Below are 13,425 nucleotides of genomic sequence, written 5' to 3' on the forward strand. Positions count from 1 at the left end.
CTCAACACCCTACATGGGGCATCATAGATCCTCAACGAACGTTTGTCACACAAGTGAATAATTCAAAAAACCGATTATCTACGTCTTTGGAGGTGACACCTAGAAGTGAAGTTCACGTGATGGGAAAGAGAAGAACGGGCCTGGGATAGGAGCCTTGTGAGAGGAAAGGCTGCTGACCAGGCCTGGGGAAGGAGGAGGCGTCCTGTGACCACAGGCCCTGAGCAGCCCTCCCGTAGGCCCAGGTTCAGTAGGTCCTGTCTCCGTAGGACAGCGTGGGGCCGGATGTCTGACACTAGCAGTGAGCCCCCAGCACGTTGTGGGAGGAAACCCTTCCTGGGAAGGGAGACCTCGGCCTTCGCCGTGTCTCTGCCAGGGACGGCACCCTGTGCCCCCTGCTCTTCTCTCTCCTGCGTGAAATCCTGAAAGTCCTCAGATGTGGTTTTCGTGATATGGTCCGGCCGCCCCGGCCTTCCTAACTGGCCGCGGATGAGAGCAGCTCCTCCAGGGCCTCCACAGTGACCGTGGCCTCCTCTGCGTCTGTCAGACCAGGCCCTGAGCACAGGCCCTGCGGCCACGGCCGTGTCTCTGGACTCCCTTCCCTTCCCTCTCGTGCGCGTGTATGTTCAGTTCCAGGTGAGCTCAGGGCTCACTCCCCGGTGCCAAGACTTCCAGTCTGCGTGCCCTGCTCCGCCTCCACCCTCCGGACACCTCCAGCAGGAGTCCCTTTTGGTGCCCTGGCCTGGCTGGATTGCCCGGGCAACCGTCCTGCAGCGTCAGCGCCCCTGGGTGGTCCCTGCCCCCCGCCATGTTCCTCTGGCTGCAGGCTCTTCTCAGCCCCCCTCCTTCCCCACTCCTCCCTGTACCCGGCTCTTCTCTGCAGCCTCCCGAGCGTATCAGGCTGACCTTTCTTAAGGGGCTGTCCTCCCAATCGCAAAACGTTTGTGAGATTACAAAGAGGACCGTCTTCGTCCTGGAGCCCCAGAAGCAGGCCCTGAGATGCGAATTTGTGTGGAAGTGACTTCTTAAGGGAGTGTCCCCCGCGCGAGACCGCAGAAGCGGGGGACAGCCAGGAAGGGCGGGAAGCCAAGTGGAGGCGCAGTTTCAGGCAGGTGGCCTGAGGGTGGCTCCCACGGGACCTGCAGTGAGACTCGGCCACCCGCTCCTGCGGCCAGCCCGCTGCCGCTACCCTGGGGACGCACACATTCCCAGGCACCGCAGCCTGGAGACGGCCTCCAGGGAGAGCAGCAGGCGTGGGCTCTTAGAGGCACAGCAACCTGGCAGCAGCACAGACACGACGCGAGGGCCCCGAGGGGCTGGGCTGGCTGACTGCAGCCATGCCCTACGCAGGAGGGGACGTCCCCGTGGACGCAGCACCAGGACCCGCGCCTCCCTGCTCCAGGGTGTGGTTTTGCCTCCTAAGCCCTGAGCTCCCCCCAACACTGGAGGTTCAAGTCCTCACTCTAGGGGGTTCTCTGTGATGAAAGGAGGGGCCTTGGAGGCAGGATCCAGGCTCTCGACTCAAGTGTGTCCAGACAGGGAGCTGGAGCTGGAAGTAGCCTCAGCGATGAGACCGAGAGTGACACAGATGCTTCGTCTGAGCTACCTCTTAGGCACAGGGCCTGCCAGGCTGGCACACCTTCCCCAGCCCCGAGCTCGAGAGGAGCTGGGTACCTGCCAGACCGTTTTCCAGCATGACAGGGCATCCTGGTGTGCACCGTGAACCCCACTTGACCTGAGTGAGTCTTGGTTTTCAAAGTGTAACTGTAAACAGCGTCTGGGGTGGGTAGCGTCCCCCAGCTGCTATCCTGCCAGCTGGCCCAGCACCTCCAGGATGAAACCCCATCTCGGGTGTGGGCTTTACATGGTCTAGCTGTCAGGACAGGATGACAGGTTCAGGATCGGAGACCCAGACAAGAAGAAGCGGAGATTCATTTGCCAGGGTCCGGTTTCTCCTCCCCAACTCCTCCCTCCCACGGAGGGCCACCCACTGTAGAAGGGGGAGGGGCTTAGGCTTGGTGCCTTCGTGGTCCTCTGTGATTTGGTGATTCTTTCAGGTGGCCATCGCAGAGCTCTTCAGTTTGGTTCTCTGGTCCTTCTTGCCCTCAGGATAAAGGAAGCAACCTGTCACATGGGTGCTGCAATAGTTCCTGCAGGGAAAAGATGGGACGCTCAAACTGGGCGACTGGAGGAGAGTTTAATAATGTGGATACTTACAAAGGTGCAGCCAAAGCACAAGAAAGACCACAAGGGTTGGTCATGACCCCGGGGCTGGAGCAAGAGGGAGTGGCTAGTACCTCCAGGACTCAAGTGAAGGAAAGAGGAGATCTCGGCTCCCACCAGGGACAGAGGACCCCGGCCAGGAGCTGTGACCTCTGACAGGGACGTGGACGGCCTGTGGCATATACCCTCTCCTTCCCGTCAGCTGAGCTCAGTGGGCGGCCGGAGGTTGGGGAGCCAGCTGATGTGACCTGCGCTGGTCAGTCTGCGGTGGACGGAGGGGGCACGGAAAGAGTAAGACACTCATTCACTGGCCTCAGCTCGCCTAACTTTTCTCTTTTCTGCCAAAGCCTTACACTCGGCACAGGCCACATTTCCGTCCTTCCGCAAACATGCTGGTTATCTTCTCACAGCTCCACTGTGCTTTTTTGGTGCTGTTCCAGCTGCCTGAAATGCTGTGCCCTGCTCTGTTGTTTTTAGCAAGCTCCTTCCCACCTCAAAGGCCACCTTAACTCCCACAAGACCCAGATTGCCTTGAAAGTAACCAAGAGTCCTTGCAATAGAGAAACACATGGTATATGCCAGGATTGAGTATGTCTTGTGAACATTCATGGGGGATTAAAATTTGCAGAGTAAATATGGTTGGCATACAAAATAACATCTAATGTTGGCTCTGATAGGGAAATAGGAATTTATCTAATAAACAATAGGGAGGGGCGTTCCCAATGCAGGGGGTCCCTGAATCCCGATAGTGAATGGTGTGCTCTGGAAACAGTGAGAAGCCGTCCAGTGTATCCAGTTCCTGTCCCATCTGGAGCATGTGGGGTGGGAGGTGAGATGGGGCTTTGCAGGAGATTGTGCCCTGGAGCCCAGGGTCAAAGGGCAGATGAAGTCCAAAGTGAATTTGCACTCACCTCTCGGCCCTTCTGGGCTCTCTGCCCTGGGAAACGTTGGTCCCCACGCAGGGGCTCAGGAGACCCTCATCTGCGTTTGGACTATTTGGATACGTTAAGGGAGGGAATGGAAAGAAAACGCCCCCCCGGGCTGCCTGACTCTGGTCACCGAGGGAGAAAAAGGCGCCACTGCTTTGGTCTGTGGTCCACATGGATGTAACACCCTGCTATGAGATAAAGAAATGGCCTTTGCCGCTGTAGCTTACAGATGTGAAATGACCTTATTGAACTGCCCCAGGCCTCCTCCAGCACCGGAATTAGCATTGGGCTTTGTCACCAGTACAGATCTCAGCGGCGCACCATTCATCTCAGAGGAGTCAAGGCCCGCCTGACTTGGCAAGTCTGCGTTGCAATGGTGCCGCGTCATTCGACACTTACGGGAAGGACAGAGGTGTGGGTGGGTTTATCGAGAGCCCTCCTCAGAGGTCCACACAGCCAGGCCTTCTTGATTCGTCCCCAGGACATTAGAGAGGTGAAAGGTGACAGATTCCCACAAAGAGCAAGCATGTGTGCAGGGGTGTGTGTGCAGGGGGCGTGTTTCTAAGTGCAGGTTGGCGCCGACCCATGGCCTGGGCCTTTACTGGACATGGGCTCCTGCCCTTTCATTTCTCAGGAGTTTGTGAAAGTTGGGAGATTTTAATTAAAAAAAAAATTAATCAGTCAACAGATATTTATTGAGTGCTTATTTTGTACTCAATATGACATATAAAGGCACAGGAGAAAAATAGGTATGGCCCTTGCCTTTCTGGGAGTTACCATCTCCTGAGCAATGCAATGAACATGTAGATCTGAGAAGGCCAAGTGTATGATAGATTGTGTGATCCATTCTTTGTTGAGCTTCTCCTCCATACCAAGCAATGCGTTTACACGCGTGCTTCCGTGTAATCTTCCCATTAACCCCATGCAGGAGGGAAATTTATTTCCGGTCCAGGTGAGTTAAGTGAAACTCAGTGAGGTCGGGTCACTGGTTGAGAGACAGCAGAACGGAGCTGGCACTTGGATTCCAGCCGCCCGACTTCGGGGCCTGGCTCTTTCCTCCTCCCTGCCCTCCACCAGCAGTGCGGACTCACGGGGCACCACGGACGCAGCCGAGGTTTCCTCCGGTCCTTTCCCGTCTATCATAAGCTCTCCTTCTGCTTCTACCGAGGCGTGATCAGCCCTTGGCCTTATTTTCATGACTACGAGAGATGCCATAGCCCACATCCCGTTTTCCATGTGAAGCAAAAACAGTGGTGGTTGAGAGATGTGAGGCCAGCGTGGATCCTGTGAGTTCAGTGTTTGTGTCTCTAGGTAACCCAAGCCAATGTCATACATAGTAACACGAGCTTAGATTCCAACAGGGTCAAAAGTAGCAACCCCACCAGGTCAGCCTGCTCCTCCAGTAAAGAGCTCAGGGGCCGGGTGGTTTTTGCCGGGTTTTCCGCAGGTCGGTGATGAAGCATACTGCTTTGTCTGTTTGTTGGTTTCCCACAGAAGCAGACCTGGAAGTTGCACAGGCCAACTGTGTGGAGCTGGGTGTCAGTACTTCCGAGCCAACCACCCGTGAGGCTTTGCTGTGAAGCTTGAGGGGAGGGGCCGGGCACAAGCCAAACGCTCAGAGAAACAAAACTTAGGGGGCAGCTGGACCGCTGGACCATTTCTGAGCGATAAGAGGAGATCGTGAACAGGAGCAACGAAGGGCAGAAACACTTACTTCTCTGTGGGCTCAAGTGTTGCTGGAGATGTGTTGCTTTTCTTTTTTTTTTTTTTTTTTTTTTTTGGTGCTAGGCGGGCCTCTCACTGTTGTGGCGTCTCGCGTTGCGGAGCACAGGCTCCGGACGCGCAGGCGCAGCGGCCACGGCTCACGGGCCCAGCCTCTCCGCGGCACGTGGGATCCTCCCGGACCGGGGCACGAACCCGCGTCCCCTGCATCGGCAGGCGGACTCTCAACCACTGCGCCACCAGGGAAGCCCTGTGTTGCTTTTCAAAGGCAGTTAAAGGGCCATTTGAGGGAAGGGATGGTTGGACCGCTCCGTGTCCTGGTCCGTTACAGTCCTCAGATCTGCAGGCAGGTGCGCTGAAGAAAGGCCAAGCCGGAAATGTTCCCTCTTTCTTCAATAATCCTTCTCTTTCTTTCAGCACTCTCTTTGTTTGTCTTTAGAAGGTGCCAAGCAGATACTTCTGCTTTAGTTTTCTTCCAATTTCCAGGTCCCTCTTTCCCTCTCTGTCTCTTTTTCTCCTTTCCTCCAAAATGCAAAAGTAGCTCGAGTCCACACTTTCATGGTCTAACTCGGCCGCACTCATCCTGGCCTTGCTTAATCTTTTTTTTTTTTTTTTTTTTTTTTGCTATTCCTCTATGTACACATGCAGCAACTGTAATAAAGCCACTATTCATCAGCAGGAGATGAAGGGCACAGAGGGCTGCATTTTCAGAGCTGTGGCACAATCGGTGCAGCTGCAGAAAATTTCAGGTGTGTCAGTTCTCTCCACGTGCGCTGTGCTCAGGTGCGTGTTCTGGCGTGGCTGCCTGTGGATGGGCCCCTTCTGGTCACGGCCACACCTGAGGCGTCTCCTCATCAAAGAGATGATCTGTGCAGGCTGGATGCCCTTGACGGCCTGTGTTCAAACAGGCCTGTTCTCTGTAAGAAGAAGCTTCGCCAAGGAAGGGAGCAGGGGACAGACAGACAGACTGAGAAGGACACTAGCTCAGCAGTGAAATGGTAAACAAGCCTGTCGCTCCCAGGTGCTCTCTCTCTGTCTGGATTCTGTCCAGATGTTGCATAGGCCAGGCTGTGGGCTGTCCATGGGGACCACACCCAGGAGGGGAGAGCCACCAGCCCGGTGGGAGGGGAGGGCCGCTTACAGATACAGGGAAACTTGATGGCCCCCGGCTCGAGTATGGATGCAAGTGAGGTTAGGCATTGAGGCTCTGAGAGGAGACATGTTTGGAGTTTGGGGAGTTCCGGGGCTCAGTCCAGAAGCCCTGTGTGCTCAGAGGTTGTTCCTCTACTCTTTGCATATGCGGTGGGACAGACGGAGGAGAGGATGCTCAGGGTGGGTGCCTAGTGCATCTCAAGACTGTCGGGGGAAGGGGTGGAGATCTTCAGGGTTGGGCCAGGGCATCTCGAATCCTTTCTGACTCTCCACTTCTCTTCCTGGCCTGCCTCAGGCTGACCTTTGACTCTTTCCACAGTGGCAAGTGGCCATGTCTTGTTACACTTACCTGGATTAGTTAGGGAGGGTTGAGTTTGAAACCTTACTCACTTCCAGTTAATCTTACAGTTGATCCCCTTCCTGAGGGAGCTGAGATAGCACGAAATACGTGTGTTTTAGGAGTAATTCTGTAGAAGTGAACTAAGGGCTGTCTCTGGAAAAAGGGAACCTGTTGACTGAATTTCCCACCTGGTCTCCCCCGCCAACTCCCCACTAACCAGAGCACAGCTCTGCCTGAGAGTGCAGTTATACTCGTGTCCCCTCTTTTTTTTAATACTTGGAGAATTGTCTCCTGTGTATCGTTCTGGGAGTTCTGTAAATGAGACAGATAGAGGAGGGCAGGCGTGAGGAGGTGGCAGGAATTGGCCACCAAGTTACCTTTGTGATTCATCTCTCAGAAGCCACATTAATTCCATGGAGACACGGCGAGACTGATATCCAGCAATGACAGTTTGGACATCTAATCATGACCTTCGATGCGCCCCAAACCAGGGCGGAAGCTATGCCAGCTTTTCAGTGCCGTGTATCACAGGGGCCGCGTAACTGCGCTGAAATTGGCTGTGTTGGAGCACGAGTGCTTCTGCAAAGGCACGGCTTTGGCCCTGTGAGTGCGGTGCAGCGTGGTGAGACCACTTCCGTTTCATTCACTTTCCAATCATTAGGCACTCACAGGGAAGCCCAGGACGGTCCTCTCATGTTCACCAAGAGGCTGTGAAATGCCCCCATCGTGGGCATCAGAAACAATTATTCGAGTAGTTTAGAGGTGGTTGATCAGCATTTCCTGCCCCAGTGCCGTTCACCTGGTGTCTGGTCAAATTTCAGCTGCTGGAGGACAAAATAAATGGGACTCTGCTTCTGGCTTCCCAGGGCACATTGGTTGCAAGAAAGTTCTCTCCCATAAAGTAGTGGAAAAGTGTTTCAAGTGAGAATCACTTCCTAGTGCCCACTTGCACCGCAGCTCTCATGTCACCAGAAACCAGAGACATGTCTAAATTAATGGTTCTCAAACTGGGGTCCCCAGACCAGGTAGTGGCCCAGCAATCTGTACGTTATCAGGACTTACAGAAAGTTGAATTTAAATGTTGTAGAGGGCTTCCCTGGTGGCGCAGTGGTTGAGTCCGCCTGCCGATGCAGGGAACGCGGGTTCGTGCCCCGGTCCGGGAAGATCCCACGTGCCGCGGAGCGGCTGGGCCCGTGAGCCATGGCCACTGAGCCTGCGCGTCCGGAGCCTGTGCTCCGCAACGGGAGAGGCCACAACGGTGAGAGGCCCGCGTACCGCAAAAAAAAAAAAAAAAATGTTGTAAAGACTTTTGGGAAGCCCTGGATAAGGACGTTTAAGATCACTGACTTTGGGGAAAAAGAAGCAAACAAACGAAAACTGGGTTTGAATCTTGGTTCTGCAGGGTGATCTTAGTTCATTTGGATAATATTTCTTAGACTCAGTTTACCTCATCTGTAAATTGGCAATAATAAGTGAATGCAACCAAGTTTTTAAGATGATAAAGTAGCACATATCATAGACTCACAGGATACCTAGCATATAGTAATATGCATTCAATAAACATCAGTTGTGAATATGAATTTAACCAATTCCTCCCCTTGGATCCAAGCAAAATTCAGAGCAGTGACTGCCCTTAAAGTCATGAATATGAATGACATCCCAGGTACGTTGCTAGCAAAGCGAGCTGTGGAGTGTGTTTGTTGTTCTTAAGGGGGTTCACACCACTGTGGTTCAAATCCACATTTTAGTGAGGTAGCCTGAGAGGAAGAGCATCAGGTGTGCAAGGAAAGTACAGCATCAGGGAGGTCCTGCTTCCTGCATCGGCTGCTCTTTCCTACCTCCTGCTCAGTCTCATGGTATGTTCAGGATATTGTTATCCCAGCCGACAGCAAGTCTTGGAGTTCACTCTAGCCCAGTCCAGACCACATATGCATCCTGGTTACTGGAGAGCTTATGAAAATGCAGATTCGTTCATTCCATCTGAGGTGGGGCCTGGGTCTGTGTTTCAAACAAGCTCCCAAACAGTGGTGATCTGCTGGTTTTCTGGTCACACTTTCACATAGTGAAGGGCTAGCTCAATGCTTCTCAAACGCTCATGTGCGTACAGTTCCCTCTAGGTTTATGCTGCTTACATGATGGTCTGGGGGTCAACAGCATTGTCATCTCCTGGGAGCTTACGAAAAATGCAGACTCTCAGGCCCCACCCCAGACCTTCCAAATCAGAATGCATATTTAAGTAAGATCCCGAAGAGGAAGAGAGTTACAAGCACAGAAATGTGGGACATCCCTTCAGGGTGTGTGTTTATTCGCATAGGACCCTGCCCTTGTTAAATGCCCTGCTCTCACCATCTTGAAATTCTTCTTAGTCCTTGAACAAAGGGCTCTGAATTTGTGTTTTGCACTGAGATCCACAAGTTATGCAGCTGGTCCTGGATACCCTGCTATATACCCCAGTGCTTTTCAAACTTTGGTGGGTGTATGACCCAGCTGGGGTGTTGTTAGAAACTCATGTTTCTGAGTTCCCAAAGATTCTGAATCAGTAGGACAAGAAAATCTGTAACAAAATCACATCATGTGATTTTTTTTTTTTAATTAATTAATTAACTTATTTTTTATTTTGGGCTGTGTTGGGTCTTCGTTTCTGTGCGAGGTCTTTCACTAGTTGCGGCAAGTGGGGGCCACTCTTCATCACAGTGCGCGGGTCTCCCACTATCGCGGCCTCTCTTGCTGTGGAGCACAGGCTCCGGACGCGCAGGCTCAGTAGTTGTGGCTCACGGGCCCAGCCACTCCGCGGCATGTGGGATCCTCCCAGACCAGGGCTCGAACCCGTGTCCCCTGCATTACCGGGCAGATTCTCAACCACTGCGCCACCAGGGAAGTCCCACGTCATGTGATTTTGATGCAAGTGGTCCATGCCCACTTTCACAAATACTCCCCTGGTCAGATTTCCCATCGTTCCCATCCTTTGTTGTCCAAAAAACGCAATAAGCAGCACAAAGCAGGCTGGACAGCTGAGCAGAGGTGTTTCTGGTTGAGCAGTTTTCCCCACAGGGCCTCTCAGCAAGCCTTTCCACCTGTGCCTGAGAGGCCCGGCAATGATCATGTGACATTTACACAAGTACAAGTGGAAAGAATGCAGAGCGCTGGAGAGCACATCTCGAGAGGGACTGCCTGGGGAAGCTGGTATACTCAGCAGCAGTTCTCAGGCTTTTTATGGTCACAGACAATTATGAGAATTCAGTGCAAGCAACCGTCCCTCCCACTGCAAAAGTCACCTTTGCACATGCCGGGGAGCGCCCGGGACCAGGACTTAGAACCTGGCTGAGGGCTCTCACTCTCCTCACTCCCTAGCTCTCTATCCCGAGGCAAGTCTCCAGACCATGTCCGACCCCGGAGGCCTGATCTTTAAAGTGGAGAATGGGTAAGATCATCTATCTCAGCAATTTGCTGCAAGAATCACATGAGACGGGGTGGATGTGAAAGTACTTTGTACCCTGCAAAAGAATGATTACATCGGAGGCAACATTGTACCTACCATGGCTAAGTTGCTATTTCCAGCATTAGAGCCAGGATCAGGACACGGTGTTTGTGAATTTAGCCTCAGGCCATAAAACATAACTCCGTGTAGCTAGAGAGGGAAATGAATGCAGACAGATTTGATGAGGACTTGGCCAGAGTAGCTGGGAAATTTGAAAGTGTAGGAAAAGAGAAGGGAGCTTCCACAATTTGGGGACTCCAGATGTAAAAATAAAAGAAAGAAAGTCTATTTTTACATGTGCGAACCATTTTGAGATTTTGGAAAATGCCTTTAGTCTAGCGGTAATTGAACATTTCTGCCCCTGGGTATAATGAGGAGAAATAGCAATGGTGGTGGTCCATATTTAGTTTTGACTTCAAAAGCCTTCTGTTGGAATTCTCTATTCTGAGATGGGAGGAAGAATGTTTAGTAGTTAAAAGCTGGGTTTCTGATCTAGCACACGTTGTCTGTACCATTTGCCAGAAGCATTCAGTGTCTCTGTTCTTCAATTCTTTTTACCAGTAGAACCTTCCTCATAGGGTTGTTTCGAGTACTGGGCAACTTAGTACACCCAGAACATCTTGAAAGCAACGTGAGGGATTATAATCATGCATATCATGGAAATCCCAGAGCGAGGGGAGGGTGGGGGCAGTCCCAGGGCCCAGCCATTCTGAGGATGGATGACGGCTCCAGGCTGTAACTATTGAATAGTTAGGGGCATTGAAATAGTCCTGTGCTCAGGGGTTTTCAGCAGCACAGAATCACTCAGGACCCAGAAGTCTGAAATAGCCAATGTTCTGAGGCTGCAGTTCTGCAAGGCCTCTGATGCTGAGTTCCGGAAAGTGCCACCCGGGCCAAAGCAAACAGGAGGTGCGCGTGTACACATTGGGGGCAGGGGACGAAGACAAGGCATGGTGACCGGGCATCTCAGCCTTGCCGAGAAGACCCCGATGGCTCCCGTTTCTCTGCGGTCCCCTGACTTACCCGTCTGGTCCTCCCTCCAGGTGCACGATTGACAACCGGGTCACCCGGGTGGCCTGGCTGAACCGCAGCACCATCCTCTACGCCGGGAACGACAAGTGGTGTGTGGACCCCCGCGTGGTCCTCCTGAGCAACACCCAGACCCAGTACAGCATCGAGATCCAGAACGTGGACGTGTACGACGAGGGCCCCTACACCTGCTCCGTGCAGACGGACAACCACCCCAAGACCTCCCGGGTGCACCTCATCGTGCAAGGTAGGCGGCCTGGGGGCAGCAGCGGTGCAGGGGCGGCCGAGAGAGCCTGTGTCCAGCGCTTTCACTGTGATTCTCAGCTGAGATGAGTCTGTCTGTTCCATCTGGCCAGGACAATTTCCTGATTTTCACTTTGCCATTGGATGCTAAAATTTCAAATCATTTTCCCATTGAAAAGGACTAGGATTTGTGGGGGGTTTTTTGTTTGTTCTTTGCTTTTGTTCCAATAATACGTTTTCTCAGAAAATTAGCTCCTGATTATTGCTTTCCTTGGCTTTTTTCTCCTCTAAGTGTTTTTTTAAGGTTCCATCCAATGCTAAGCTTGCTTTATTTTAAGACCAGCATTTTAGCTCTTCTGGCACTGCACATATGCCATCCCTCACACAGCCTTCAAAGAAGGCAGGGCCGACTGCAGACGCTCTAAACACCTACCTGGGACGTGGCCGTCACAGCCTCCTCTGTTGTTTCCAGCTTGTCCGCTTCTTCTCTCACCTCCCAGCCCTGGGTTTCTGATACCGCATCTCGCCTTTAACGCCTGTGTCTGATCCTCTGTGTTTTCGTTGCACCCCATTCCCCTCTCCTTCCTCTGAGCCTCTCACACCCACCCCCAGCTTTTGAGGTCTGTGTTTTTGCATCTCTTGCTTCCGCTGTCTCCATGCTTCCCAGCCCCTTCTCTGCTTCCCCATAAGCAGAGCGGGTGCTGGGCATTCAGACAAACGCACAACCGTGCAGACGGATTCCCAGACTGGGAGGAAGTGCTCAGGATCGGACTTGGCCGCTTTCTGGCTGGGGGACCCCAGGTTACCAGCTGTGACTCAAAGTTTCGTTTTGTAAAATGGAGTCAACGTTGCGAGGGTCCGTGGAAGGGATCACATTTTCCATGTACTGATGTGTAAACACTCAGGAGAGGGCCTGGCACACAGAGGTGCTGGTTAAGTGTTAGCTATTTTTTTAAAAATACAGCTGCTATTGTTTTAAACTTTTAGAAAACGTATTTAACTGTGGACCACATCCTTGTTCCTGTACCTCAGAGGTGAAGCCCCCGAGGGATGGAGCCAGATCCTCTGCTGGTCTTTTCTCCAGCTCTCATTCCCAGCTCTCTTTGTCCCCCTAAATGGCAGGTCCACAGCAGTAAGCTCCAGGTCCAGAGACTCCTCCAGCCTCCCCTCCCCTCCTTTCCAGCAGCCCAGAGGGAAGGGGAGAGCTGTGGATGGTAGGGCAGAGGGACAAGGAGCAGGGAGAACCACGGGGAAGGGAGCTGGGGGAAGGCAGGAGAGAGGGCAGCTTGGGTCAGGGTCCCGACTGTGAGGGGCGAGGTCGGTGAACCATGGCAGGAAGAGGACAGGCCGGAGGGAGACCCGCACAGGCTCCGGCGGCTCGGGGATGAGGCCAGTGGGCTGGGTGGCCCCCCGTGCTGTGACACAGCTTGGTCACACCAAGTTGTTTCTATTTTGTGTTATTTTCCCCTCTTTCTTTCTAAAAGGAAATGATGATGGTTGTTTCCTCTGTTGGTTCTCTATATGAAGATCTTCAAACTGCTGGATACAAACAGCATGTTTGAAAGGAAATGGAATTGCATAGACAGTATCAGAATGTATCACAAACAGCTGAGTAGGTATTGTTGCATGAGATGGTGCTGGTGGGCGAAAGTTTTATTATTGGCCAGAAAAAGATTGAGAATCACACTGATCTGTGAGGGAGTTGGATGGATGCCCCGGTGGCCCAGTCGGTAGCAGCAGGGGGTGTGTTTGCAGCCACGCCCCGCGCCCCCCTCCCCGTTCCCTCCCCGCAGTGCACACACTTATGCTGAGAGTGCCCGCCATCGGCAGACAGCCCTTAGGAACTCTACACCATCACAGACGCCTGCCTTACGAAGCAGGACCTTTATGGAACTGGAAAATGGGAGGAGTCGTGAAAAACTCCGAAGCCTCCTTGAAAGCAGGGATCATGTTTGCGTCATTGTTTTTCCTTAAGGTCCCCTCCCCCTCCTCCCTCACACCCATACACTCCTGCCCTGAGCACCCGGAAAGTGCCTCAAACAAAGTGCACATTTAATAAACGCCCCTTGAGGCAAATGGCTGGATTATAGCCCCAAGGACTTACACAGGCTCAAAGAGGGAAGGTTGAGAGTGGGGAGGGGGGCGGGCGGGGCAGGGCGTGGAGGATGGGGTCTACATCAGTCCTCACTCGTATCCATGGGGATGGAAAGTGTCTAATCCCCAGCGAGGCGTTTACACATGTGGCTTGGCCAGGTGGCCTCTGAGCATGGCATACCACCTCAAGTATCAGAATCTCATCTGGGGCTAATTTT

The 13,425-nt window shown here is 52.9% G+C and overlaps 1 protein-coding gene across 10 annotated transcripts in view; it reads left to right on the forward strand.

The window, feature by feature from the left end:
- The window catches only part of NTM (neurotrimin), a 921,398-nt gene that overhangs the window by 733,432 nt on the left and 174,541 nt on the right, over positions 1–13,425 (forward strand). For all 10 annotated transcript variants that reach the window (XM_059067770.2, XM_059067767.2, XM_067039342.1 and 7 more), the window contains one exon: positions 10,885–11,117. In XM_059067770.2, the coding sequence (XP_058923753.1) occupies positions 10,885–11,117 (233 nt within the window). The remainder of the gene's footprint in view (positions 1–10,884; positions 11,118–13,425) is intronic.

Source organism: Kogia breviceps, chromosome 7 (genome assembly GCF_026419965.1).
Source record: "Kogia breviceps isolate mKogBre1 chromosome 7, mKogBre1 haplotype 1, whole genome shotgun sequence".
Classification (NCBI taxonomy): Eukaryota; Metazoa; Chordata; class Mammalia; order Artiodactyla; family Physeteridae; genus Kogia; species Kogia breviceps.